This window comes from Polypterus senegalus, chromosome 4 (genome assembly GCF_016835505.1).
Source record: "Polypterus senegalus isolate Bchr_013 chromosome 4, ASM1683550v1, whole genome shotgun sequence".
Classification (NCBI taxonomy): domain Eukaryota; kingdom Metazoa; phylum Chordata; class Cladistia; order Polypteriformes; family Polypteridae; genus Polypterus; species Polypterus senegalus.
Window position 1 is genome coordinate 224,946,566 of NC_053157.1, and position 27,379 is coordinate 224,973,944.

At 40.4% G+C, this 27,379-nt stretch overlaps 1 protein-coding gene across 2 annotated transcripts in view; it reads right to left on the minus strand.

Moving 5' to 3' along the window:
• Nucleotides 1-8,772: 8,772 nt before the first annotated feature.
• Nucleotides 8,773-27,379, minus strand: part of LOC120528077 (NACHT, LRR and PYD domains-containing protein 3-like) — a 43,276-nt gene continuing 24,669 nt past the window's right edge. The window contains exons 5-10 of one of the 2 annotated variants that reach the window (XM_039752075.1): nucleotides 23,429-23,584; nucleotides 20,502-20,669; nucleotides 17,761-17,910; nucleotides 15,183-15,338; nucleotides 14,874-15,014; nucleotides 8,773-9,434 (exon numbers count right to left, since the gene is read on the minus strand). In XM_039752075.1, coding sequence (XP_039608009.1) covers nucleotides 9,356-9,434; nucleotides 14,874-15,014; nucleotides 15,183-15,338; nucleotides 17,761-17,910; nucleotides 20,502-20,669; nucleotides 23,429-23,584 — 850 coding nt within the window. In that variant the 3' untranslated portion in view covers nucleotides 8,773-9,355. The remainder of the gene's footprint in view (nucleotides 9,435-14,873; nucleotides 15,015-15,182; nucleotides 15,339-17,760; nucleotides 17,911-20,501; nucleotides 20,670-23,428; nucleotides 23,585-27,379) is intronic. The other variant, XM_039752076.1, reaches the window with a different exon arrangement.

Sequence of the window (27,379 nt, forward strand, 5' to 3'; positions counted from 1 at the left end):
TTGCTTGGCATTTCTCTATATTTTCAAGAAATACTGTAAATGTAGTCAGAAAATAATTGTATAAAAACACCCATTTGTTCTAGAGAAGTTAAAATTAAGGGATAGCATTAAAACCCTTGGCACTCATGTGTGTCTGTGGATTACCTTCTTGACTCATCTTGGGTAAGCAGTCCCACCCTGGGATAAGAGGGGCACTGTTGTTGTAACCGGTATCGCCTCTTTCTCTTTTGTCAGCCAGGAGAAGATGCCCAGTGAGGGCAATTGACTTTGGCCGTTCTGTTCAGAGGAGTTTAAAAATGGGACGCCCACAGATAGTGGATTTCATTCTGGACCCCCTCTTCAAAGAAAAGAAAATCCAAACCAGACCAAACCAGACCAGGCCAGACCAAACATGATCTGGAAAAGATTTCTTGCAATGGGCATTTTAGTTTCGTTACTGTGCTGCCATGCTGTGTTTTTTATTTATTACAGCAATTGTTATTAAACGGGGTGATCCATTATTTCTTCACTTTAATTTTTGTTTCTTGCATGACCACATCCTTTATAAAATTTAAATACATCTATACTAATAAAAGGCAAAGCCCTCACTCACTCACTCACTCACTCATCACTAATTCTCCAACTTCCCGTGTGGGTGGAAGGCTGAAATTTGGCAGGTTCATTCCTTACAGCTTCCTTACAAAAGTTGGGCAGGTTTTATATCGAAATTCTACGCGTAATGGTCATAACTGGAAGCAGTTTTTCTCCATTTACTGTAATGGAGATGAGCTTCAACGCCGTGGGCGAGTTTCGTGTGACATCATCACGCCTCCCACGTAATCACGCAGTACATAGAAAACCAGGAAGACCTCAAAAAAGTGCTGAAGAAAACATGCATTATATAATTGAGAAGGCAGCGAAACAATAAGAAGCGAGCGAGTGACATATACAACCATATTCAAGATTTCTGCTACTGAAACAAAGCACGATGTAAACCTACACTTTAAATTAAGTTCATAGACAGGCTGCCGCTGGCGTTTGTAATTTAGTGCCTGCCCATATAAGGCCGTCCGTCAGCGGCAATCCAATAGCAAACTACCACTAAATATTCACGGGTGAAGGACTGTGTTTATGCAGAGGAAGATGAGATGGTCAGGGTGGTGTTTGGCACAAACTCAGCGAAACTGCGAAAGTTTTAAGTGCCAGGACTAAGGTAACATTAAATACAGCCATGGACATAGCACGAGATGGCACCAGCACAGCTGGGAACCTTCGATGCATGTACACCGAGTGGCTCACGTGAACTGACGCAGTGCACAGATAAAAGCAACAGTTCCAAAGAGCTGAACAAAACCGAATTACACAATTGAAAAGGCAGCAAAAATATGAAGCGCCTGATACATGCAAGCATATTCATAAATCCAGCTACTGCGGAAACAAAGCACACGGTGGAAAAAGTCAATGTCCCGCTAAAGGAAGACAGTGTAAAAAACCCGTGCATGCAGTGTGTCAGGTCTCAGATAAAGAAGAAGACGAGCTGTTTATTGATGCAGTAAGAAACGAATCGATGAATGAAACCTGTCATCTTTACAACGATTGACAAACACGGAATGTAACTTGAACACAACACATCCTACAAATACGAACCTGATTGAAAGAAATAATGATAATCAAATCCTTGATGACAGCAACACTCAGTAACACTCACAAAACAAATACTGTATATTGACAGTCATGTTACGTTATTTTTAAAATGTTCCCTTTTCTTTTCTAGCTTTTTAACACACTACTTCTCGCTGATACGCTGGTATATATATATGTATATATATATATCCCGATCTACATACTCGAATAATGGATACTTTATTCGCCATCAATGATTGTTTTGGTAAAGCCATACTCAGTGTATTCATTAGATGAACGGTAAAAAATAAGAGCGAGGGAGGATGACTTATTGAGGCATGCAGGCTGTAGTGCGTCAACTCTATCTGAATTGCGCGATCACATTTGAAAAATATATCTTTTCAAGTTCTATTTAGTCCATATGTGTCAAACTCAAGGGCATCCACATCCGCCCGGCGTAATTATATCCGCCCGCGAGATCATTTTATATACTGTATTATTGTTATTAATGGCCCAGGTATATGAAGCGCTGGTAACACAATAAACTACAGATCCCATAATGCAGCGCTTCAGCTGCCTTGCCAACACTTACGCGTTAATCAAGTCTAGCTTATGATGCTGCAAGTTATTGCGAAGCTAGCTCACACGATGCTGAAGAGAAAAGTTGATTCTGAAAATAGAGCCTTTAAAACCGATGGGAGGCTGAGTATATGTTTACTGAACCCGTGTGTCTCATTTGTGGAGCTAATGTGGCTGTAATTACAGAATTTAATCTAAGACGGCACTATGAGACAAAACATCAGGGTAACCTGAATGCAATGCAGAAGATACAGAAAGCAGCATAATTAAATAAGAATCTGACACTTCAGCGGACGTTTTAACCCGTGCACAATCACAAAGTGATTTCAAGTGAAGCTGCTTTTATGGGAGACACAAATGCACCAGTTCACCTTGCCCCACTTTCCCTGTTGCCAAGTAATGTTAAACCAAGTCGTCACTACGGTGTTCCCAAATACGCACTTTGCTGATAAACTGAGCGCACTGCGACTGAGTTTGCACGGCGCTTTGGTGACTTTGAAGAACAAAAAAAGTCCGTCTACATGCGGCTCGAACCTTGTGCATGTTTGGTAGCACATATCTGTGTGAGAAGCTCTTCTCAGTGATAAAGACTAACAAAACAGCACACAGGAGTCACCTCACTGATGAGCACCTGCAATCCATCCTGAGAATCTCCACAACACAGAACCTCACACCAAACATAAACGAACCTGTTGCCAAAAAGATGCCAGGCGTCCAGCTCTAAAATGACATATGAGCAAAGACAACTGAATGATTTGATTTGTTATTGCTGAAAGGAACACATTTTATTTATATTTCCAGGTTTTGTTATGCAGCATGTTCATATTTGAATTTGTATAATTTTGACAGGATATATTTTTATGGAGAGCAAAATCTTTTGGGATATTTAAAATCTAAGTTTATTTTTTATATAAAATTACATAAGAGTAAAGAAATTTGAATGTTTGTTCTTTTAACGTTTACTTTATTTCTAACTTGTATAATTTAGACAGGATATATTTTTATGGAGAGCAAAATATTATAAGTTGTTTAAGGTTTGAGTTGATTTATTCAGGAATAATATTCCTGTCTGTTTTTACCATTCCTACCAAAGATATTTCTGTCGACTAAATAAAAATTCCTTCTATTTAAAATTTAAATAGAACTTGAACAAATACGATAGTTCATAATATCCACGCAGACTTGCACGTAAGAGCGAGGTTCGTATTTGTAGGATGTGTTGTGTTCAAGTTACATTCCGTGTTTGTCAATCGTTGTAAAGATGACAGGTTTCATTCATCGATTCGTTTCTTACTGCATCAATAAACAGCTCGTCTTCTTCTTTATCTGAGACCTGACACACTGCATGCACGGGTTTTTTTACACTGTCTTCCTTTAGCGGGACATTGACTTTTTCCACCGTGTGCTTTGTTTCCACAGTAGCTGCATTTATGAATATGTTTGTATGTATCAGACGCTTCATATTTTTTGCTGCCTTTTCAATTGTGTAATTCGGTTTTTGTTCAGGCTCTTTGGAACTGTTGCTTTTTATCTGTGCACTGCGTCAGTTCACGTGAGCCACTCGGTGTACATGCATCGAAGGTTCCCAGCTCATCTTCCTCTGCATAAACACAGTCCTTCACCCGTGAATATTTAGTGGGAGTTTGCTATTGGATTGCCGCTGACGGACGGCCTTATATGGGCAGGCACTAAATTACAAACGCCAGCGGCAGCCTGTCTATGAACTTAATTTAAAGTGTAGGTTTACATCGTGCTTTGTTTCCAAGTAGCAGAACTCATGAATATGGTTGTATATGTCACTCGCTCGCTTCTTATTGTTTCGCTGCCTTCTCAATTATATAATGCATGTTTTCTTCAGCGCTTTTTTGAGGTCTTCCTGGTTTTCTATGTACTGCGTGATTACGTGGAGGCGTGATGATGTCACACGAAACTCCGCCCCCACGGCGTTGAAGCTCATCTCCATTACAGTAAGTGGAGAAAAACTGCTTCCAGTTATGACCATTACGCGTAGAATTTCGATATAAAACCTGCCCAACTTTTGTAAGGAAGCTGTAAGGAATGAACCTGCCAAATTTCAGCCTTCCACCCACACGGGAAGTTGGAGAATTAGTGATGAGTGAGTGAGTGAGTGAGTGAGTGAGTGAGTGAGTGAGTGAGTGAGTGAGTGAGTGAGGGCTTTGCCTTTTATTAGTATAGATTATGCTTTCATATAAAATCCGCGATAGAGTGAAGCCTCGAAAGTCGAAGCGCGATATAGTGAGGGATTACTGTATTTTAAAAGTGTAGTAACCTGTCTTTGACAGTTTCATCCAATAGAGGTCTCATAGTTTTTTCTTATATTTTGGTATGTTCTAGACCAAATTGCACCGGGACAGTTACAATTATAAACTTATTATTAATCGAGTATATGTAAGTGCTGGTGGAGCAACCTTCTTAAATTACTTTTCCTGAGCTACTAGGAGTCTAAAATAAATTGGAATTATTGAGAAGTCAGTGTGAAGCTTTTTCAAGATAATAAGATAAATCATGAATACTCTTTCTTAAAATTATATATTTGAACAACATGTACCACGAAGTACTTTCAGTAGATACTTTCATTACAACAAAGTGCCCTAAAAACCTTGAAATGCCTGAATGAATCATCCACAGAGCAGTTAGTTCTGTGGCCACAGCTCAGTTGTGCACAACGATCCCTCAAACAGAAACACTATAAAAAAATTTCTTTCTTCAAACTTTCCTCTTTACTGTTTTTTTTGCTAATTTTATTTTCTTTTATTTTCAGTGAAACCTTTTGCTTATTGCTCGCCAACATTTGAAAAACAGCCATTGGAATTTAACTCATTATCACCCTCCTATAGAAATGGCAGACACGAAAAAACGATAACAGTTCATATTAGGGAAAAAAAGCTTTACATTTTTGCACCTCTTGATTGCGACAAAAAGAAAAAAGACATTGCCAGTGAATTCGGAATTTTGCCATTGACACTGTCAACTTTCTTGAAAGACCGAGGAAAAAAAGAAGAAAAATCTCAGGTTGCAAATGTATGCAAACTGCTGCATTTGAAGACATTGAAAAAGCAGTTTTTATGTGGTTCAGTGATGCTCGTTCAAGAAACATTCCTATTAATGCAGCACTCATTCAAGGAAATGTGAGGTTGCTAAACTCTCTTGGGACCTCCCCTTGGGTGGCAGTGGTGCCTCGGATTCCTGCAGTGTTCCATGGGAGATGGAGTTCTCTACAACCCTGTTGGGATCCGGGGGTGCTGCAATTGTTCGTGAGCCAGTGTGGACAGTGTGGACATTCTTACACATAGCATTAGCTATGTGTAAGAATATACTGCAAGATATTGGGTGTGTGGTTGGTATTCCACAGTCTGGGGGGGGGGTATTCCCAGACTGAACAAGGACAGCTGAATGACCTATTTATGTGCTTGATGGCTTGTGGTAAGGAACTGTTCTCATACCTGTTTGTTTTGGCGTTGTTTAATCTATAAAGCCTGGCAGATAAGAGAGTTTCAAAGAGGTTGTGGCCTGGATATTAGAGGCTGGGGATGATTTTCCCTGCCTGGTTCTTGACTTTCTGCTGACTTACTTGCAGACCTGACTATTCATTGTAGCCTGTTCTTGTCAAGTTTAGTTGCTGATCCAAACCACACTCTGATTGATGTGCTAAGAACAGAACTCAATGATTGCTGTGTAGAACTGAATCAGCAGCTCCTGTGGCAAATTGGAAGGCCTCAGTTGTTGAAGAAGGCACATCCACTGCTTTGCCCTTTTTATTATGGAATCTATGTTGGTCTTCCTTGTCAAGTCCTGGGTTATTACAGATCCCAGAAATGTAAAGGTTTCCACAACTGACACATTATTGTTAAGTATGGAGAGGGGAGGTAATATTGGAGGCCTCTTGTAGAGTTCACTGTCATCGCCATTCCAATAGATGAGGCATCACAAACATTAGCACTGCTTTTACGAATTCCATACCAAATGGCATATACAGTGGGTACGGAAAGTATTCAGACCCCCTTCGATTTTTCACTCTTTGTTATATTGCAGCCATTTGCTAAAATCATTTAAATTAATTTTTCCCTCATTAATGTACACACAGCACCCCATATTGACATACAAAAAAAAGAATTTTTGAAATTGTTGCAGATTTATTAAAAAAGAAGCACCCTTTTGAGCTAATACAGCTATGAGTCTTCTTGGGAAAGATGCAACAAGTTTTTCACACCAGGATTTGGGGATCCTCTGCAATTCCTCCTTGCAGATCCTCTCTAGTTCTGGCAGGTTGGATGGTAAATGTTGGTGGACAGCCATTTTTAGGTCTCTCCAGAGATGCTCAATTGGGCCATTCAAGAACAGTCACAGAGTTGTTGTGAAGCCACTCCTTCGTTATTTTAGCTGTGTGCTTAGGGTCATTGTCTTGTTGGACGGTAAACCTTCGGCCCAGTCTGAGGTCCTTAGCACTCTGGAAAAAGTTTTTGTCCAGGATATCCCTGTACTTGGCCGCATTCATCTTTCCCTCGATTGCAACCAGTCGTCCTGTCCCTGCAGCTGAAAAACACCCCCACAGCATGATGCTGCCACCGCCATGCTTCACTGTGGGGACTGTATTGGACAAGTGATGAGCAGTGCCTGGTTGTCTCCACACATACCGCTTAGAATTAAGGCCAAAAAGTTCTATCTTGGTCTCATCATACCAGTGAATCTTATTTCTCACCATCTCAGAGTCCTTTAGGTGTCTTTTAGCAAACTCCAAGATAGAACTTTTTCTGGAGAGACCTAAAAATGGCTGTCCACCAACGTTTACCATCCAACCTGACAGAACTGGAGAGGATCTGCAAGGATGAATGGCAGAGGATCCCCAAATCCTGGTGTGAAAAACTTGTTGCATCTTTCCCAAGAAGACTCATGGCTATATTAGCTGAAAAGAGTGCTTCTTTTTTAATAAATCAGCAACAATTTCAAAAATTCTTTTTTGTATGTCAATATGGGGTGCTGTGTGTACATTAAAGAGAGAAAAAATTAATTTAAATGATTTTAGCAAATGGCTGCAATATAACAAAGAGTAAAAAATTGAAGGGGGTCTGAATACTTTCCGTACCCACTGTAAAAGAGACAATGTCCCAAAATACATACAGACACTTGTCCTTTTACTAAGGTGTATGCAAATTTTGTATTTGGAAAAGTAAGACCACCCCTCCATTTATCACTACATCAAATATCTCAAACTAGAATAAGGTGCAGATGATTACAAAATCACTTGGAGAGGATTTTGTCTGAACCTGCCTTATTTAAAATAACTCAGACATTTAGTTTGGTTTGCTCTTTGTTGTTGAAGCATGTTTTACCACAATGGCTAAGCAGAAAGAGCTCTCTGGGGCCTTCAGAAAGAAGGTTAAAGATGCCTAGGAGTTAGGGAAGGTATTTTAAAAGATCTCTATAAACAATTGTAACTCAAGACATTCTACTGTTCAAAAAATCATCTAGAAATGGAGAAGATTTCAAACAATTGGCCTGGCTTCCCCAACAAGTGCAGCCTGAGAGCAGAAAGCAAGACGCTGAAAGAAGTCTCCAAGAACCCCAGAATTCCATTATGGGACCTATAAGTAGTTCTTGCCACTGATGAATTCAAAGTGCATGATTCTACCATTAGAAAGAAACTGCATAAATTAGATTAGCATGTAATGTTTGACAGGAAGAAACCTTTGTTGTCCAAGAAAGAAAATCGTGGCAAGACTAAAGCTTGCCCATGAACACTTAGGCAAACCTTAAAATGGCCAAATCAAACTCTGCATCGGAATCCCTCTGAGATGCTGTGGGAGGATTTGAGTATACAAGACACCCCTCAAACATCACACAGCTGATAGAATTCTTCATGGAGCAGTGGGAAAAATTTTCTGCCAGTTGATGTCAGGGACAGACAGACAGATAGATAGATAGATAGATAGATAGATAGATAGATAGATAGATAGATAGATAGATAGATAGAAAAAACTATACTAACTAGGAACTATCTAAATGAAAAGGTTTCCAGAGTACAAACCTTAATTATTTCTATAAGTATGTCTATATAAATATTGAATGCAGAAATCATAACGATGATTTGAATATTAGATTGACATTTTTCTGCATAAAATACACAGTCTTTTCACATACATTTAACCATATTTCCTGTGTGACAGGAAACCATATTTCCTGTGCTCTAATAAAATCAATCATATATCTAAAAATAAACTTGACAAAATATTACGAGCAATGAATTTTACATACCAATGGATTCATTTTTTAATTCATTTTAATTAACATTCATTATTAAGTATATGTTATTATAGTAGGCGCAGTGGTAGCGCTGCTGCCTTGCAGTAAGAAGATCTGGGTTCGCTTCTAGGGTCCTCCCTGCATGGAGTTTGCATGTTTTCCCAGTGTCTGTGTGGGTTTCCTCTGGGTGCTCCGATTTCCTCCCACATTCCAAAGACATGCAGGTTCGGTGCATTGGTGATCCTAAATTGTCCCTAGCGTGGGTGTGTGTGTCCTGCGGTGGGCTGGCGCCCTGCCCAAGTATTTGTTTCATGCCTTGCGCCCTGTGTTGGCCGGGATTGGCTCCAGCAGACCCCCGTGACCCTGTAGTTAGGATGTAGCGGGTTGGATGGATGGATGTTATTATAGTAATATAAACATCAATATTTCTGTAGTATAAATAATAAGTACATCTTTAGTTATAATGTTTTAACATTCCAAATATTTAATTGTGTAATGAAATGTTACAGGACTTAAAATATTAACATGGTCCATCTTCTATGAGCATGCATCATATTACAGTAATTCATCTTCTCTTTTTGAAACATTTTGACCTCTGAAGTTGTTGGTATCCAAGCATGGAGTTCCAAATGCCAAAGAGGATACATAAAAGCAACACATCATGTTGTGTTTGCCTCATTGCAGCAGTCTGATCAATTTTCCATTATTTTTTGGCATTGTATAACTTAGAAATCTCAGCCACCTGGTTTGTCATCTTTTCATGGTGATTCAATCAGCAGGTCTTCTTTCTCTTGGCTCAGTTTGTTCTGATCTCGAAGACTCTGCTGACCAGATTGAAATAAATGTGTCTATGTGATATCAGGTGCACAACATAGTCAGCACTCCACGCTTCCAGCATGGAGCTTCTCTTTATTTATGAGATTTTGCATCGATTCTTTATCCTTTGTTGACTGGAGGGCTCATTGATATTATGAGGACAAGTAGATTGCTCCCTGGAAAATAAATGAAACCAGCATGTCAATTAACTTCAGCGTCATTCTTTATCTTTTAGACCATCAGGTCATACAGATACTTAAATTAAAAATGAGATAATCCATCATTCAATTCTGCATTCCTTTTCATACATTAGTTTACCTGTCAGCCATTAATTTGGTTTTTGGCAGAAGCGCTACAAATAAAAAAAAATACAAAAACAGATAAATAAACATGTATTACACAAACATACTATGATCTAAACACACACCAGAATGACTAATTTAGGCTTAGACTTAGATCCTCCCTGCAGTGGGCTGGCACCCTTAAAGGGGGAATTGTTCCTGCCTTGTGCCCTTTGTTGGCTGGGATTGGCCCCAGCAGACCCCCGTGACTTAGTGTTAGGATATAGCGGGTTTGGAGAATGACTGACTTAGATCCTTCCATGCTACACAGCATATAAGGAAACAAGTATTCTCCAACATTTCGGGTCTTTGGTAAAGGCCTCGGCTTCATCCCGATTGATGTTCAGCACCTTCAGGTCTTGTACCAATGTTCTTCTCCAAGTGTTCCACAGGTGTCCTTTTGGTTGTTTGGTGTTGGGATGTATCCATGTCATTGCCATCTTTGGAATCTGATGGTTTTCCATCTAACAGTGTGGTCGGCCTGTTGGAGTCTTTTGTGGGTGAAGATGATGTGGAGTTTGCATAGTGGTTCATAGAACCACTTTGTTGGTGATGTGATCGTAGTATTTGATAGGCAGCTCTGCTGGAGGCTTCTTGTTAATACTTGCTGATGCATTCCAGGTTTCACTGGCATAAATGGCTGTAGGAATCACAATAGTGGTAAGCAGGTAAAGCTTGATCTTCAGGGAGATGGATTGCGAGGACTGGATTTTTTCATCCTCTGGAGGACAACCTTCCCAATGCAGCACTTGACATCTGCTTCTGCGTCGTCATGTTTGGTGATCAAATTTCCCAAATAGGAGAATCTGTCCATTTCCTTTAGCTACTTTGGTCCGATCAACACTCCCTTTGTTTGGGCTGCAGCATGTATCTTCATGATCTTTGACTTATTGGCACTGATCCTGAGGCCGATTTGGTTCCCAGTTGAGGATGGTCATCATTTCCTGCAGTTTCATTTCATCTTCTTTGAGCAAGATGACTCATCAGCGAAGTCCATCTTGATCACTTACTGACTGACTGATCAAGAATAATTAAAAATGAAGAAAATTAAAAAGAAAGAAAATGTCTGACTTGGTAGTCCCGGGCAAACTGACGCAATAAAGAAAATGTGTCTCTTGAGGAAAACAGTCTGCTCTGCACTTTCTTCTATAAAGTCATATGAAAAAGTCTGGGAACCCCACTCAGCCTGCATAATAATCTACTCTACTCTAATCTAAAGATAACAGTGGTATGTCTTTCATTTCCTAGTACTGTGGTGTTTTCTGAACAAAGATTTTTAGTGAAGCAGTATTTAGTTGTACGAAATTAAATCAAATCAAATATGAAACACTGGCTGTGCAAAAATTCTGGTTGTAATTTTGTTGATTTGAATGCATGTAACTGCTCAATACTGATTACTTGCAACACGAAATTGGTTGGATTAGTTTGTTAAGCCTTGAACTTCATAGACAGGGGTGTCCAATCATGAGTGGTAAAAGGTATTTAAGGTGGTCAATTGCAAGTTTTGCTTTCCTTTGACTCTCCCCTGAAAAGTGACAGACAGCATGGGATCCTCAAAGCAACTCTCAAAAGATCTGAAAACAAAGATTGTTCAGTCTCATGGTTGAGCTATCTCAGAGGTTTAAACTGTCAGTTTCAACTGTAAGGAATGGAATCAGGAAATGGAAGGCCACAGGCACAGTTGCTGTTAAATTCAGGTCTGGCAGGCCAAGAAAAAAACAGGAGCAGCATATGGGCAGGATTGTCAGAATGGTTACAGACAACCCACAGATCACTTTCAAAGACCTGCAAGAACATTTTGCTGCAGATGGTGTATCTGTACATCGTTCTACAATTCAGTGCAATTTGTACAAAGAACATATGTAAAGTGATGAGAAATAAGCCCTTTCTGCACTCACGCCACAAACAGTCACTTGCTGTATGCAAATGCCCATTTAGACAGGCAAGGTTAATTTTGAACAAAGTACTTTCTACTGATGAGACAAAAATTGAGTTATTTGGTCATAACAAAAGCTCTTTGCATGGCAGAAGAAGAATACCACATTCCAAGCAAAACACCTGCTACCTACTGTCAAATGTGGTGGAGGTTCCATCATGCTGTGGGGCTGTGTGGCTAGTTCAGGGACTGGGGCCCTTGTTAACGTCGAGGGTCAGATGAATTCAATCCAATATCAACAAATGCTTCAGGATAATGTTCAAGCATCAGTCACAAAGCTGAAGTTACGCAGGGGTTGGATATTCCAACAAGACAAGTGGACCACCTCTGCATCCACTCCTTGACTATTGACTAGACATAGCACCTCTTTGGTTGGTGAAAGTCAATAACTAGTTCATTGGTTTTGATGATGTGAAGATGCAGACAATACTCTTTGCACCAAGGAACAAAGTTCTCCATCTGACTCCTCTTCTCAGTCTCATGTTCTTAATCAGTTCACCCCAAAGTGAAGAATCAAATGAGAATTTCTGCAAGTGACACAATCTGGTCTTATATTTATAGTCTGAGAGTGAAGAGAAAAGGAGACAGAACTGTTCCTTGTGGTGCTCCAGTGTTGTTCACATCTGTATCAGAAACAGTCCTTTGGTCTCACAAACTGGACAGTATGGAAAGCAATGGAAAAATCAAAAAACATAATCCTCACAGTGGTGCCAGCTTTGTCCTGGTGAGAATAAGCATTGAGGAGCAGACATCGTCCACTGCAATATTTGTTCGACAGGCAAACTGCAGTGCATGCAGGTGATCTATTACCCAAGCAACTTTTGGGAACACTAGTTTAGTGCTAGTATTAGCAAATATTTACTAAAGTGTAGTTATTACAAAAATGCCATCAGAAATCTGAAATCCACTTGGTTGAACACAATTCTACATTTTAACAGTACAGTACCATTGACCTTAATGCTGTTGCAACACAGATCCATTGTCTTGTTCTTGAGTCCCACAGATGGTTTTTCTCTGTGTAGTAATGGAACACTCTTCCCTTGTCTGTCTTCCTCAATTTGCCAATTTTCCCTATCTATCTATCTATCTATCTATCTATCTATCTATCTATCTATCTATCTATCTATCTATCTATCTATCTATCTATCTATCTATCTATTCAAACACATTCAAGGAAGGTTTATATCTAACAGTAAATGATACAGTGTTTGTATGTGTGTGTGTGTCAGTGGATGCTAAGATGGACTGGTGCCTTGTCCAGTGTTTCATGCCCTTGTCCAGGATAGACTCCAGCCCCAATGACAACGTATTGTGTTTAGGAATTTCATAATAGCCTAAATTTTGTTATAGGACCTAGAGTGAATCGTCATCATTGTACTCCAGAAAAAGGAAACAAAAACTGCTTTGGTGCTGAACACATCCCTCATTGCCCATTTCATAAGAATGTTACTTTACAATGGTGTATGCCACAGTGAGGGATGAGGAGGGATGTGGGAATAATTTTATGTTTGATGAAGTGATGAACAGTGTACCCAAGGGACAGAAAGTGTTGATTGGAGCAGATTTTAATGGACATGTTGGTGAAGGGAACAGTGGAGACGAGGAGGTGATGGGTAGGTATGGTGTCAAAGAGAGGAATGAAGAAGGTCAGAGGATAGTCGATTTTGCCAAAAGGATGTACATGGCTGTGGTGAGTATGTATTTTAAGAAGAGGGAGGAACATAGGGTTACGTACAAGAGTGGAGGAAGATGCACACAGGTAGGTTACATCCTATGCAGAAGAGTTGATCTGAAGGAGATTGAAGACTGTGGTGGCAGGGGAAAGTGGAGTTAAGCAGCATAGGATGGTGGTTTGTAGGATGACTTTGGAGATCAAGAAGAGGAAGAGAGTGAGGGCAAAGCCAAGGATCAAATGGTGAAAGTTGAAAAAGGAAGACTGCAAGGTTTAGTTTAGGGAGAAGGTGAGACAGGCACTGGGTGGCATTGAAGAGTTACCAGACAGCTGGGAAACTACAGCAGATGTAGTAATGGGTGAGAGCAAGAAGGGTGCTTGGCGGGACATCTGGAAAGAGGAAGGAGGAAAAGGAAACCTGGTGGTGAAATGAAGAAATACAGGAGAGTATACAGAGGAAGAGGATGGCAAAGAAGAAGTGGGATAGTCAGAGAGATGCAGAAAGTAGACAAGAGTACAAGGAGATAAGGTGCAAGGTGAAGAGAGAGGTAGCAAAGGCTAAAGAAAAGGCGTATGATGAGTTGTACGAGAGGTTGGGCACTAAGGAGGGAGAAAAGGACCTGTAGCGATTGGCTAGACAGAGGGACCGAGCTGGGAAAGATGTGCAGCAGGTTAGGGCAATAAAGGATAAAGATGGAAACGTACTCACAAGCGAGGAGAGTGTGTTGAACAGATGGAAAGAGTACTTTGAGAGGCTGATGAATGAAGAGAACGAGAGAGAAGAGGTTGGATGATGTGGAGATAGTAAATCAGGAAGTGTAACAGATTAGCAAGGAGGAAGTAAGGACAGCTATGAAGAGGATGAAAATTGGAAAGGCCGTTGGTCCAGATGACATACCTATGGATACTGACGTTCTTAGGCATGGGCGAGCAGGGCAGTCGCCTGGGGCCCCAAGACAAAAGGGGCCCCATCATTCGAGGGTTTTTTTTTTTTAAGATTGACGCAAGCTATATATCTGTACTACAAAGTTTAATGCTAAGCTTACTGTTCTTTCCTGGGGCAGAGACTAATTGGAAATGAATCCACAAGAAATGAGGTTTCCTGCACCAGAAAGCTTGCGCAGAAGAGGAGTGCGCAGACAATTTGAGTCAAATTTTGACTACGAAGCGCAAGATTAACCAATACTTGATCCAAAAAAGTTTTTCAATGTATTGCTTGACCAAGCGATATTGTCAATGACTGAGTGCTTTGACCAAATGAAAGCTCATTATGATTACTTTGTTTTTTTTTTTTATAATTATGAGAGAATAAAATGTCTAAGTGATTTGATTAAATCCTGTCAGGATCTCAATGCGATATTAACAGATGAAACGACTGATTTCCGAATAGTGATGCTCAGGACTTGTAATCTGAATGGCGTATTTTGGCAAATCTGGTACCTCCTAATGCTTCTGCTCTTGAAACATTGCAGTTTATATACCAGAACAGCTTGCAAGATTCTGTTCCAAATGTAGCAATAGCGCTACGTATCGCCTTGACCATACCAGTTACTGTCGCTGCTGGGGAACGTAGCTTTTCTAAGCTAGAGATAATCAAGAATTATTGGCATAATATGAAGAAGAAGAAGACAATTTAGGAAAGTATGTTATAGTGTATGTCACATACCTTACAGTAGGAGATCCAGGATCATGGACCAGAATGGTACCAGGATATCCACTCTGAGATATTTCCCACCTCATGCTCCTCATTTTCTCATCCCCAGACAGAATGCAACAAATGCTTTCAACTGAAGATTTAGTGTGTATTCTGCAATGAGAATGTCAGAGGATAAATTGGTCAAGAGAGGTACTGTTACCTAACAGGGACCTCAAAAGAACACAACATTATGGAAGTCTTTCTTTATTTCAAGTACTTTACAAGGGTTGGAAGTGTTTAAGAAAATGAAAGGCACAAAATGGAAAATGTCACACTCACTTCAAGCATGTAAGAATGAAGTCTTCATTGTTCAAGGCCTTAATGACTGTCTGAAGAGCCTCATCGTGAATATTTTCCAAATAGATTTCTGTTGGCTTAAACCTCACAATTAACTGTAGACAGTTTTTTATTATATCAGCATCAGTAAAATGTACCCTAAAAGAGACCATTTGACAGTAACAATGAGCTGGCAAAACTAATTTTATTTAAAATAGTATCATTTTAGCCCCTCTCCTTGATGAATATTTTAACCTTTATAAAAATGAGGGGCAGCCAAAGTAATGAGTGCTGTTGCTTTGCAGCTTTAACAAATTCAGTTTGACTGCCAACTGTGTCATGGTGTTGTGTTTGACATGTTCTCAATGTGTCTGCTTAGGTTTTCTGTGGGCACTTTGATTTTCATCGTATATGTTAATGTGCTGATAAGATGGATTGGTTAATCTAAATTAGCCTGATATAAGTGAGTGTGCTTTGCATTGGATGGATAGCCAGTCAGGTTGATTCCTACCTTTATGTCAAAGCTTCTAGGAAAATATTCTGGGGCCTTTTACAAATGGAAGAAGCAGGTTCAGCAAATGAATGGTTGACTGTAGAGCTTGTCCATGGAAAGTGCAACAAATAAAAATAAATAGAATTTTATATTTTTCACATATATCATCTCTATATATATAAAATCCAAAATCTGTCTGTCTGTCCATTTTTCACGAGAGAACTGCTTAGATCTGTTTGTTTCTATAATTTGCTTGAACATTCCAATTGATTTTGAGACTTCTGTCATTGTGCTATGTTTCATACTTCACTTGTGGTACTGATTTATTTGCGCGAATCCAAGAGATACGCAGCGGGCTGAGGGGAGTGCCCTTCTCACTAACATGCCAGCATTCCATAGTTCCACTTAGCTAGTGAACAAGCAAACTACTTAACAGATTTAGATGGATTTTTTCATCTATAATTTGCTTGAACATTCTGGTTGATTTTGCAACTTCTCGCATCGTGGTAAGAATCATAATTCACTTGCGGACCAAGGTGAAGGGGAACCGTGACGTCAGGAATGGGGAGCGAGTCAGGGCCCTCCTCACTGTCCTGTTTCACTACTACACGGGTGGAGCCACAGGGAACGGCTAGCAAGAGATAACTAATTTTCATTTTAATGAAATGCTCCATCCAAAAATTTTTACATGTAACTTACCCCATGCAATTCGTACTGATGGCTGAAAAAAAATTAATTCAGAACAAAGATAAAAAAAAGTTTCTGAAACCATATAAGTTTATGGTGACCAACATTGGAGAACAGCACACAGTATCAAAATGTTCATGAAAAAATCTCACGCTACTTGTGTCGCATAATCCATCATCAGGTCATCCAGATGTATGCTCGCAATGTCCCAAACATGTTTTTTATTGAGATATTATCAAATAAGTGACATCCTGGTAATCCTTCATGAGCTAAAACGGAACATCCATAGGCACAAACAAGCATCTGAATTGAAGAGCATTAGTCACAGGTTCAGCCCATTAGAAGCTTATTCATTGACAAACATTATGTTTCACATGATATTGTCAATGCAAAGTTCACTAAAAGACATGCACAACTAAAGATTAAAAGTAAAAACAAAAAATTACAGAATTACCAGGAAAAGAATCTGTCTGAGACTTGTGTATAAACGAGATGTTTTAACAAGCAGAAGGTCAATTCACCAGTGTAATTTCACAGACCACAGATAAATAATCCTGAGGCACTCCTGTTGTAGATAGCAATAAAAATGTAATAATGAGACACAGGTCTACAATTTAAATGCTCGTTCACATCTGAGTATATTCCATTTCAGTTTATTAGAGATTTTTTTCTGAAACCATTGACAGTAGTAAGATGGCATGATGTCACTGTTAGCTACATCTGTGAGGAAGCATCAAGTCTTTTTGGGAATACCTGTGATTTTGGTCATGTTCAGATTGGAAATTTAAATGGGGCATTTCATGTGGGTAATGCAGTTTTGATTCAAGACCTTGTTAACAAGTGTTAATGGGTATGGTTTTTAAACTTAAACTTGAACAGGGGAGAAGATGAAAAAAGGAAAACCACACATTAATATACTGTAAGTAGAATAATCTTTCAATGTACCAGCATCACAAAGCATGTGAAATTAACTTCAGTTAAGTGCAGGCAATTGAACCAAAAAAAAGGGTCCTACGATTCGAGCTACAGTTTAACGAGTCCTCTTTTATGTGACAGAGCAACTTTTTAAGTATTGGCAAACATGTAGCAATTCTGATATATGACTCGTGTCTCGTAGCTAATCAGACTGTAGCATCCAAACTGGTTTATTCCAATTCAGGGTTAGCATCAAGCACAGAACACAGGATAAAAACTAACCAACTGTCTCAGGAAGCAATCCCTCACCTGGCCCAGTCACACATGCACACATCCTTACTTTAAATCACCAGTAAACCTTACAGGTTTTGTGGATGTGGGAGGAAAACCGATGCAGAAAAAGGGTGAACATGAACACTGCACCATACACTGTATCTTTGTTTTGCATTATGTTTAACAAGAGTCATAGTGAAATCCTGACATTACCTTGTTTTGGATGTCATAGCTTCCTGGTCCACTTCATACAAGATATTCACACCTCTGTACATTAGTTCCCAACTGATGTTTCTCATTTTCTGCTCTTCAGACAAAATGCTGTGGACATTTTCTAATGATTCTAGTGAACAGGTCTCTAGTCTGACATGAAAGACATAGAAAGTAAATGAGAAGAGACGTGGGACTTAAGCAGAAGGTCAAAAAATAAAAAGATAGACAGGTTTTCTGCTTTTTCTTATTATATTGTTACTACAGGGAGAGGCTAATGGACGTGGCCCCAAGTTATGTGTTTACTCACATAATAATGAAGCAATCCGAAAAAAATAAATACAGTGCAAACCTTGATAGATGTGTAAATGATCTAATCACATTCGGTGCTGGAAATGGCTGCCTTCTTCTTGCAAACACAGATCGACATGACGCTCCATATTGGCAAAAGTATCTGCAAGCCTTGTAGGGGTGATGGCAGCAATATCCTGTTCAATGTTGCGCTGCAATTGTTCCAATATACGAGGCTTATTCTTATACACTTCTCCTTTCAGTGCCCCCAATAGAAAGAAATCTGAAGGTGACAAGTCCGGGGAAGGAAGTGGCCATTGTTCCTTTGAAATGACCTGATTGTCCAAAAATGACCGAGTTTGTGCCATGCTGTGAGCTGACGTGTGACAAGTTGCCCCATCTTGCTGGAAATAACCTTCACTGATCTCATGGTCATCCAATTTATTCACAAATAAGTCAAAAAGAGCAGCATGCCTCACTCGTTCATACATTGATCCAGGAATACTGTAATCTTTATTTCGATTGGATTGCTTCATTTTTAAGACAGGGGTACATCATAACTCGAGGCCCCGCCCCTTAGAATCACCCTGTAGAAAGTTTAGTCCATGCCTTTCCATCACTTAGATCCTCTCACCCTAACACATCACTTATGACATTTTCCAAACCTCTGTCTTCTTGAGATGATTTTATTATTCAGAGGAGTACATGAAATAAATAAAACACACACATGAAGTTTCTTTAGCATCATAAAGAAGTTAAAATGTACAAATGGAGTAATATTTAAGTGTGCTTGCTTTTTTTCAAACTTGGGGCATTTTTTTTATTTTTACTTCACGAACAACTAAGAATCTCAATTTGTATGGTTGGAAGAACTGAGTCTGGAATGATTTTTAAATGTACGCCACTGCAGATTGCTGAACTGAGCGTAGGTGGAAGTTTGGAATGGGGCAAGATGTAGGTGTTGAGAATTTCATTCTAATTTTAAATAATCTGAGTTTATGCTGTTAATATGGATTGGTTTTATGAGTGGGAGTCAAGCTAAAGTTAGGAAATGGGATTTATTAGAAGGTGGCATGAACCTTAACAGAACTGATAAGGTAATTTCTCAATTTAGATTCAACACTTCTCAATGCACTTGCGCCACCTGCCTGGAAGTGCGAGGATACCAGCAGAATAAAAGGTTTTGTCTTGTCCTCGTAACCACCAATCTGTCTTGAATCGACAACGACCCAGATGTTTTTTTAGCGCTCCAAAAAGGTAGAAATCACACAGTGACAAATCTGGCAAATAAGAAGGATGTGGCAATCCCACAAACTTCAGTTTCTCCAGACAAGCCTTGGATATTCTTAGCAGTGTGCCATTGTCTGGCAGCAAAAGGACTCCTTGAGACAGCAGTCCTCGCCGTTTGGATCGAATAGAAGGCTTCACATTGGTCTCCAGCAAGTCATAGTAACTGGCACTAGTGACTGGAGTACCACTTGACATGTAGTTTTCGACAATGACTCACTCGGGTGCAATGACAATGACTCTGTTGGAATCCCGTCACTTCAAGGCAGGTGGCGCAAGTGCATTGGGAAGGGTGGAGACCACATTGAGAAGAGACCTTATCAGTTTTGTTAAGGTTCATTCCATTTTCAAATAAATCCCATTTTCTAACTTTAGCTTGACTCCCCCTCAAATAATAAGTAACTATATAATATATTTAGTTACTTTATTCTGGGGGCAACATGGTAGCGCAGTGGGTAGCACTGCTGCCTCGCATTAAGGAGACCTGCGTTCACTTCCCAGGTCCTCCCTGCATGGAGTTTGCATGTTCTCCCCGTGTCTGTGTGGGTTTCCTCCAGGTGCTCCGGTTTCCTCTCACAGTCCAAAGACATGCCGGTTAGGTGCATTGGCGATCCCAAATTGTCCCTAGTGTGTGCTTGGTGTGTGTGTGAGCCCTGCGGTGAGCTGGCATCCTGCCCGGTGTTTGTTTCCCGCCTTGAGCCCTGTGTTGGCTAGGATTGGCTCCAGCAGACCCCCCGTGACCCTGTAGTTAAGATATAGCGGGTTGGATAATGGAAGGATGGATACTTTATTCTGTAAGTAATGAGTAATGTAATTAAGTTACTTTTAAAAGTAAAGTCCTCCAACACTGCTTGAGACATTGGATAAAGTCTTTCCACGTGAAAATCTGGAATTCATCAGCAGTTATTGTCAATGAAAAGCATGTTGCTTAAAACATGGATTGTCAGTTGTTGGGATGTGGGAGAGAAACTGAACACCTGATAACAACCATACATGTACATTCTCCCTAAATAAAGTGAATGGATCGGTAATTGAACCCAGGTCACTGGTGCCGTATTGCTGTAGTTATAATTATTTGCATCAGAAATTCATTTATGATGCATTGCTTTGCTATCAATAAACATATCGGTAAGTAAATACTATGTAAAAGAACATGAAAACATTACCTTAGGAAACTAGGGGAGTAATTTTCATTTCTCAGTATATCAACAATGGATTTTACTTGTTCCTCACCAGTTGCACAACAAAGGCGAATATTTGTGGGTTTATATTTCGGAATGATGCTCTTGCATATCTGCTCCATGACAGCGTTAGAGACATTAGAGAAAAACAAACTGTGAAAGAGAAGAAACGGACAAGGATTAACTGATGGGCATAGAAAGCAGTTGGCTTTGGTAATAAAGACCACAAATACAACATCTGATATAAAAGTGAGGAAAAAAAGAAATCAGTAGATATCACTATTTGTCCATTCTGGCCAATCAGCCAAATAAAAAATGCATAGTTATCTTTGCAAGTTTTATTTAGTTTTATTTGAATAATTTATATGTTGAAAGTTTTTAAAGATCTCAATAATCCCTCTGAGTAGAACATCTTTCCCTTACGAAAAATGGTAAAATTAGAAAAAAATATTTTGAAACTTCTACCTATATGCATTTGTAATAATGAATAAGGTGTATGACAATTAAAAAAAATAATGTTGCAAAAATTCTACATTTCAAATAACATATGCCAAAATTAAGAAAAATATGATCTAAAATGATTTGTAAATAGGATTATAGAGTGCACATTATACTCTTAAGAATGGTATCAGTGTGGCAGCCACTTGGTGAAATTCGTAATCATTTCTGTAGCACAACATCTTTCAAATGTCATTTAATGCAGACTTTGTTGTTTCATTTAAACAATAATTGAATGCTCACAAACAGACAACCAAACATAAATATCTACTTATTATAATTATGCTGAGCCCTTGTGTAGCTTCTGTGTTTTTTTACTGTATTTGTCAGTGACACCGCCATCTGTGTATATATAAAATGCTAAGGCCTTTCTGACTATCATACGATTACTCAATTGATCTTGGCCTTCATCAAAACCTTATGACTTGGTATGTTTTGGAAATTCAAAGAAGTTTGAAGTAGTGGCAAGCTTGGCAAACTAATCTGTTACTGATTCATTAAGGCGAGGTAATTGGCAAGTGGAGTGACATGATGGAAAGAAAAATAAGACCAGCAACATCTGTTGAGTGTAAAGAAAAGTACAGAGTCCGATGGTGTAATGAAGAACACCATAATAAGAAGAAGAAGCATCTGAATTATCTGAAGACATCCCTGTTAGGGGTGATGAATTAAAGTTGAATCTATATATATATAAAAGCCAAATACCACTGACTCACTCATCACAAAATCTCCCGAACCATGGGGACTTGGGACTTGAAATTTGGAATGTAGGTTACCCTTGGCCCATAGGTGCTCAATAAGAAATGGTTTTAAAAATTGAAAATCAACAACGCTCTGTTGGAGAAGCTGCCAACTGAGATGGTTAGGTACGAGTCAGTGGACTCCGTGGTGGAGATTGAGAATACAGTGCAGTATCTTGTGGAGTTCCTCCACACTCTCAACCCACCTGTAGTGTCTCCCCATGTTCTCTGCCTCAAGGTTCGCACTCCCATAATGCTCCTGCACAACTTCAATCCTCCTAAGTTGTGCAATGGAACCAGGCTGCAGGTGATGGCTCTACACAAACATGTCATTGAAGCCATAATATTTACAGGCATACAGGGAGAAAGAGTCTTCATTCCCTGCATTCCCTTTCAGTTTAAAAGGCTGCAGTTTCCGGTGAAAGTCTGCAACACCATGACCATAAACAAAGCTCAGGGGTAAAGTTTGAAAATGGTTGGGACTGATTTGAGGAATGACTGTTTCTCCCATGGCCAGTTGTACATGGCCTGTATTAGAGTAAGCTCCTCTGGCAGGCTGGTCATCCTCCAGCCTGAGTGGAAAGCTAAGAATGTGGTGTACAATGAAGTACTACGTTCTTAAAACATAGGCTGTTTACTCCAAGGATTTTTTTCAGAGGCGGTCATAAGATCCCTGGGCTTATCTTAATCTACTACAGTCTACATAAATAACAATGTTATTTTTGATTTTTGTTTTCAGGTTTGGTAGATTGCTTAGGATTTGTAATTTTTTTATGATCTTAAAAACCTCTTGAAAATCTATTTTTAATATAATTAATATTATAACATTCCCCTTCATCTATTTTTATTAACAAATAAATTTAGCACTTAAAACTTACGCAGTCTGGTTACTAAATAATACCAAGCGTGGTGATGGGATCACTGGGGGTTTAGTCCAAAACAAGTTTTGATCATCACTGTTTATGTCTTCTGTACTTAAAACAGCTTATATTTGAGTAAACTATTTCAAGAAATAATTATTAACCTATTTTGTTTTGTTTATGTGCTAAATCTTGCGTTATGGCCTTTACAGGCTGTACTGTATACTGTCACTCTGTATATTTTAGAACACACTTTTCCTGCTGCTGTCCCATAGCGAAGCACGGGTATTCAGCTAGTATACGTATGAAGTTAAAAGTGTATAGCAAGAAGTCCACAAATGGGGAAAATAACTTTCTCCCTTTGTGGACTTGTTACTATAAATTTGCAAATTGCATCCCAGACCTTAGCTTCTAAAGTTATAAATGTATGTAATTTCTGTAAATTCTATTCAATCAGTGCAATTGTCTGAGGGGAAACTCAGCTCTCTTACAGGGCAGGAAAGGAACATGGTGTGACCCATTAGTCTGCTAAGCAACAGCACACTTAATCTTACTTTCTTTACTTAAACACTAAAGATTTCCTTTACACAAATTATTTAACAAACAATATGATAACCCTTTGCCCCAACTGTAAAGCAAGACTTTATTCCTTTTCACACAAGCAACACTTTTTGAGGAGAAATAAAAACAAAATGAAAGTAACATGATGACGACTAAAGGAATTATTTACATCAGCTTAAAGGAAGTACAAATAAAGGAAACCTAATAAACACAGACGCCTTACCAATGAAACACGATCTTGGAGGTGGATTACCTGGATTTATACACACGTGCTGTGGCTTCAAGTAAAAAACTGAGCATGTCTTCTTTTTCACTTATGATTAAATTTAGGTACTGATCCCTTTTCTTCAATGCAAGATTTTCACAGAAGAGTTCCATTGTCCTTTTAGAAAGCGTCTCAACCCCTAACCTGGAACAAGGAAACATGTTAAAATGAAGTGTTTAACTCAAAACTAGGCATACTGAGCCAAAATGGGAGAAAAACCAGAAATGCAGAACTTCCCTAAACTAGAATAGTTTGAAATATTAGCTGATTAATCACATGTAAGCAGCAGTTCATAATATAGTATTTATAAAGTTTTACTGATTATTAAAAAGGAAGAAGGAGCAACTAGTGAGGGCAGGACAAAAAGCATCACATTTGTCTAATTACATAGAGTTAGCAACTGGCCAACATATTGGAATAACTGTCTCTGTGTTCTTCACTACAGTATATGTGAAGGACACTCAAAACCCAAGAAAGAACTGAGGCCTGACTGGTGATAAGGTGAAATTAGCAGGCTACCTTCATCTGCCCTTAACAGCACCACATCTTTAATAAATACAATTTTTATATATACAAAGCATTTCAAATTCAGTGTAGTTAGTCGTAAGTATTGTCAGTGGAAAACCCAAATCATTCTATTCTACTCATTGTAATCAGAAAACATCCACATAGTCAGATTTTATGTTAGAAAAATTCCTTTAAAAATGCTCTAGACAAAAAAAAAAAGCTATATCATAAAAATTACAAATATAAATCTGAACTCATGAAGCTGAAATACTACAAATGGATAACGTAAAAAGTGATTCTAGCTTTTAGTATTAAATATTGGTCAAAATGTCAAGTCAACAAACAAAAATGCTCAAATACTATTGCAAATAATTAAAGAAGTGAGTTATTAAATCCCCAGCACAAGGCTCGTGAGAATATAGTTAGTGTTTTTAACCTTCACTGAAAAATATGTGGAGGAAAGGCTGCTGCCTAAATCTAAAATGAAAGCTAACATTCATCCATCCATTTGCCTAACTTGTTTTGAAGCATATATGAAGGTAACCTGTCTCATCCAAGGGAAGGGATATACTGTTTTTAGCATATACAGCATTCACTTGATTGACCTAAAGATCTGGCAATTAAATGTGGATTTATTTATTTTTTTTTTGAATCCTCAATCTTTCATAAAAATAATTTTTAAATATATATCATCAAATCCTTTTCAAATTGAATACAATTGTGTTTGTGGAATGACATTACCTAAATTTCAGTTATATTATTGAGTTGTGTATATATTATGCCTCTAAAAAGCATTCACCTTTTGGCAGTTTTCATGTTTTATCATTACATGACATTGAATCAAGGTGGATTTGATTTGGCTGTAATAATAATAATAATAATAATAATAATAATAATAATAATAATAATAATAATACATTTGATTGAAATTGCATCTTTTCTATGCTGAAAGTCCTTCACACAAATTCAGAATGAACAATAGGGCATCTGCACCATTGGATACAAATAACATTGATATTAGACACTTAATAAATATAAATACCATCCATCCATCCATCCATCCATTCTCTTCCGCTTATCCGAGGTCGGGTCGCGGGGGCAGCAGCTTAAGCAGAGAGGCCCAGACTTCCCTCTCCCGGCCACTTCTTCCAGCTCTTCGGGAGAATCCCAAAGGCGTTCCCAGGCCAGCCGGGAGACATAGTCCCTCCAGCGTGTCCTGGGTCTTCCCGGGCCTCCTCCCGGTTGGGCGTGCCGGAACACCTCACCAGGGAGGCGTCCAGGAGGCATCCTGATCAGATGCCGAGCCACCTCATCTGACTCCTCTCGATGCGGAGGAGCAGCGGCTCTACTCTGAGCCCCTCCCGGATGACTGAGCTTCTCACCCTATCTTTAAGGGAAAGCCCAGACACCCTGCGGAGGAAACTCATTTCAGCCGCTTGTATTCGCGATCTCGTTCTTTCGGTCACTACCCATAGCTCATGACCATAGGTGAGGGTAGGAGGTAGATCGACTGGTAAATTGAGAGCTTTGCCTTACGGCTCAGCTCCTTTTCACCACGACAGACCGATGCAGAGCCCGCATCACTGCGGATGCCGCACCGTTCCGCCTGTCGATCTCACGCTCCATTCTTCCCTCACTCGTGAACAAGACCCCGAGATACTTGAACTCCTCCACTTGGGGCAGGATCTCTCCCCAACCCTGAGAGGGCACTCCCCCCTTTTCCGGCTGAGGACCATGCTCTCGGATTTGGAGGTGCTGATTCTCATCCCTGCCGCTTCACACTCAGCTGCGAACCGATCCAGAGAGCTGAAGATCACGGCCTGATGAAGCAAACAGGACAACATCATCTGCAAAAGCAGTGACCCAATCCTGAGTCCACCAAACCGACCCCTTCAACACCCTGGCTGCGCCTAGAAATTCTGTCCATAAAAGTTATGAACAGAATCGGTGACAAAGGGCAGCCCTGGCGGAGTCCAACTCTCACTGGAAGCGGGCTCGACTTACTGCGGCAATGCGGACCAAGCTCTGACACGGTTGTACAGAGACCAACAGCTCTTATCAGGGGTCCGGTACCCCATACTCCCGAGCACCCCACAGGATTCCCGAGGGACACGGTCGAATGCCTTTTCCAAGTCCACAAAACACATGTAGACCGGTCGGGCAAACTCCCATGCACCCTCCAGGACTCTGCTAAGGGTGAAGAGCTGGTCCACTGTTCCGCGACCAGGACGAAAACCACACTGTTCCTCCTGAATCCGAGGTTCACTATCCGGCGGACCCTCCTCTCCAGAACCCCGAATAGACTTTTCCAGGGAGGCTGAGGAGTGTGATCCCTCTATAGTTGGAACACACCCTCCGGTCCCCTTTTAAAGAGGGGACCACCACCCCGGTCTGCCAATCCAGAGGCACTGTCCCGATGTCCATGCGATGTTGCAGAGGCGTGTCAACCAAGACAGTCCTACAACATCCAGAGCCTTAAGGAACTCGGTATCTCATCCACCCCGGGCCCTGCCACCAAGGAGTTTTTGACCACCTCGGTGACTTCAGTCCCAGAGATGGGAGAGCCCACCTCAGAGTCCCCAGGCTCTGCTTCCTCATGGAAGGCATGTTAGTGGGATTGAGGAGGTCTTGAAGTACTCCTCCCACCGACCCACAACGTCCGAGTGAGGTCAGCAGCGCACCATCCCCACTATATACGGTGTTGACACTGCACTGCTTCCCCTCCTGAGGCGCCGGACGGTGGACCAGAATCTCCTCGAAGCCGTCCAAAGTCGTTCTCCATGGCCTCTCAAACTCCTCCCATGCCCGAGTTTTGCCTCAGCAACAACCGAAGCCGTTCGCTTGGCCTGCGGTACCTATCAGCTGCCTCCAGAGACCCACAGGACAAAAAGTCCTATAGGACTCCTTCTTCAGCTTGACGGCATCCCTCACGCGGTGTCCACCAACGGGTTCGGGATTGCCGCCACGACAGGCACCGACCACCTTGCGGCCACAGCTCCGGTCAGCCGCCTCAACAATAGAGGCACGGAACATGGCCCATTCGACTCAATGTCCCCACCTCCCTCGGGGCGTGGTTGAAGTTCTGCGGAGGTGGGAGTTGAAGCTACTTCTGACAGGGGACTCTGCCAGCCGTTCCCAGCAGACCCTCACAACACGTTTGGGCCTACCAGGTCTGACCGGCATCTTCCCCCACCATCGAAGCCAACTCACCACCAGGTGGTGATCAGTTGACAGCTCCGCCCCTCTCTTCACCCGAGTGTCCAAGACATATGGCCGCAAGTCCGACGACACGACCACAAAGTCGATCATCGACCTGAGGCCTAGGGTGTCCTGGTGCCAAGTGCACATATGAACACCCTTATGCTTGAACATGGTGTTCGTTATGGACAATCCGTGGCGAGCACAGAAGTCCAATAACAAAACACCGCTCGG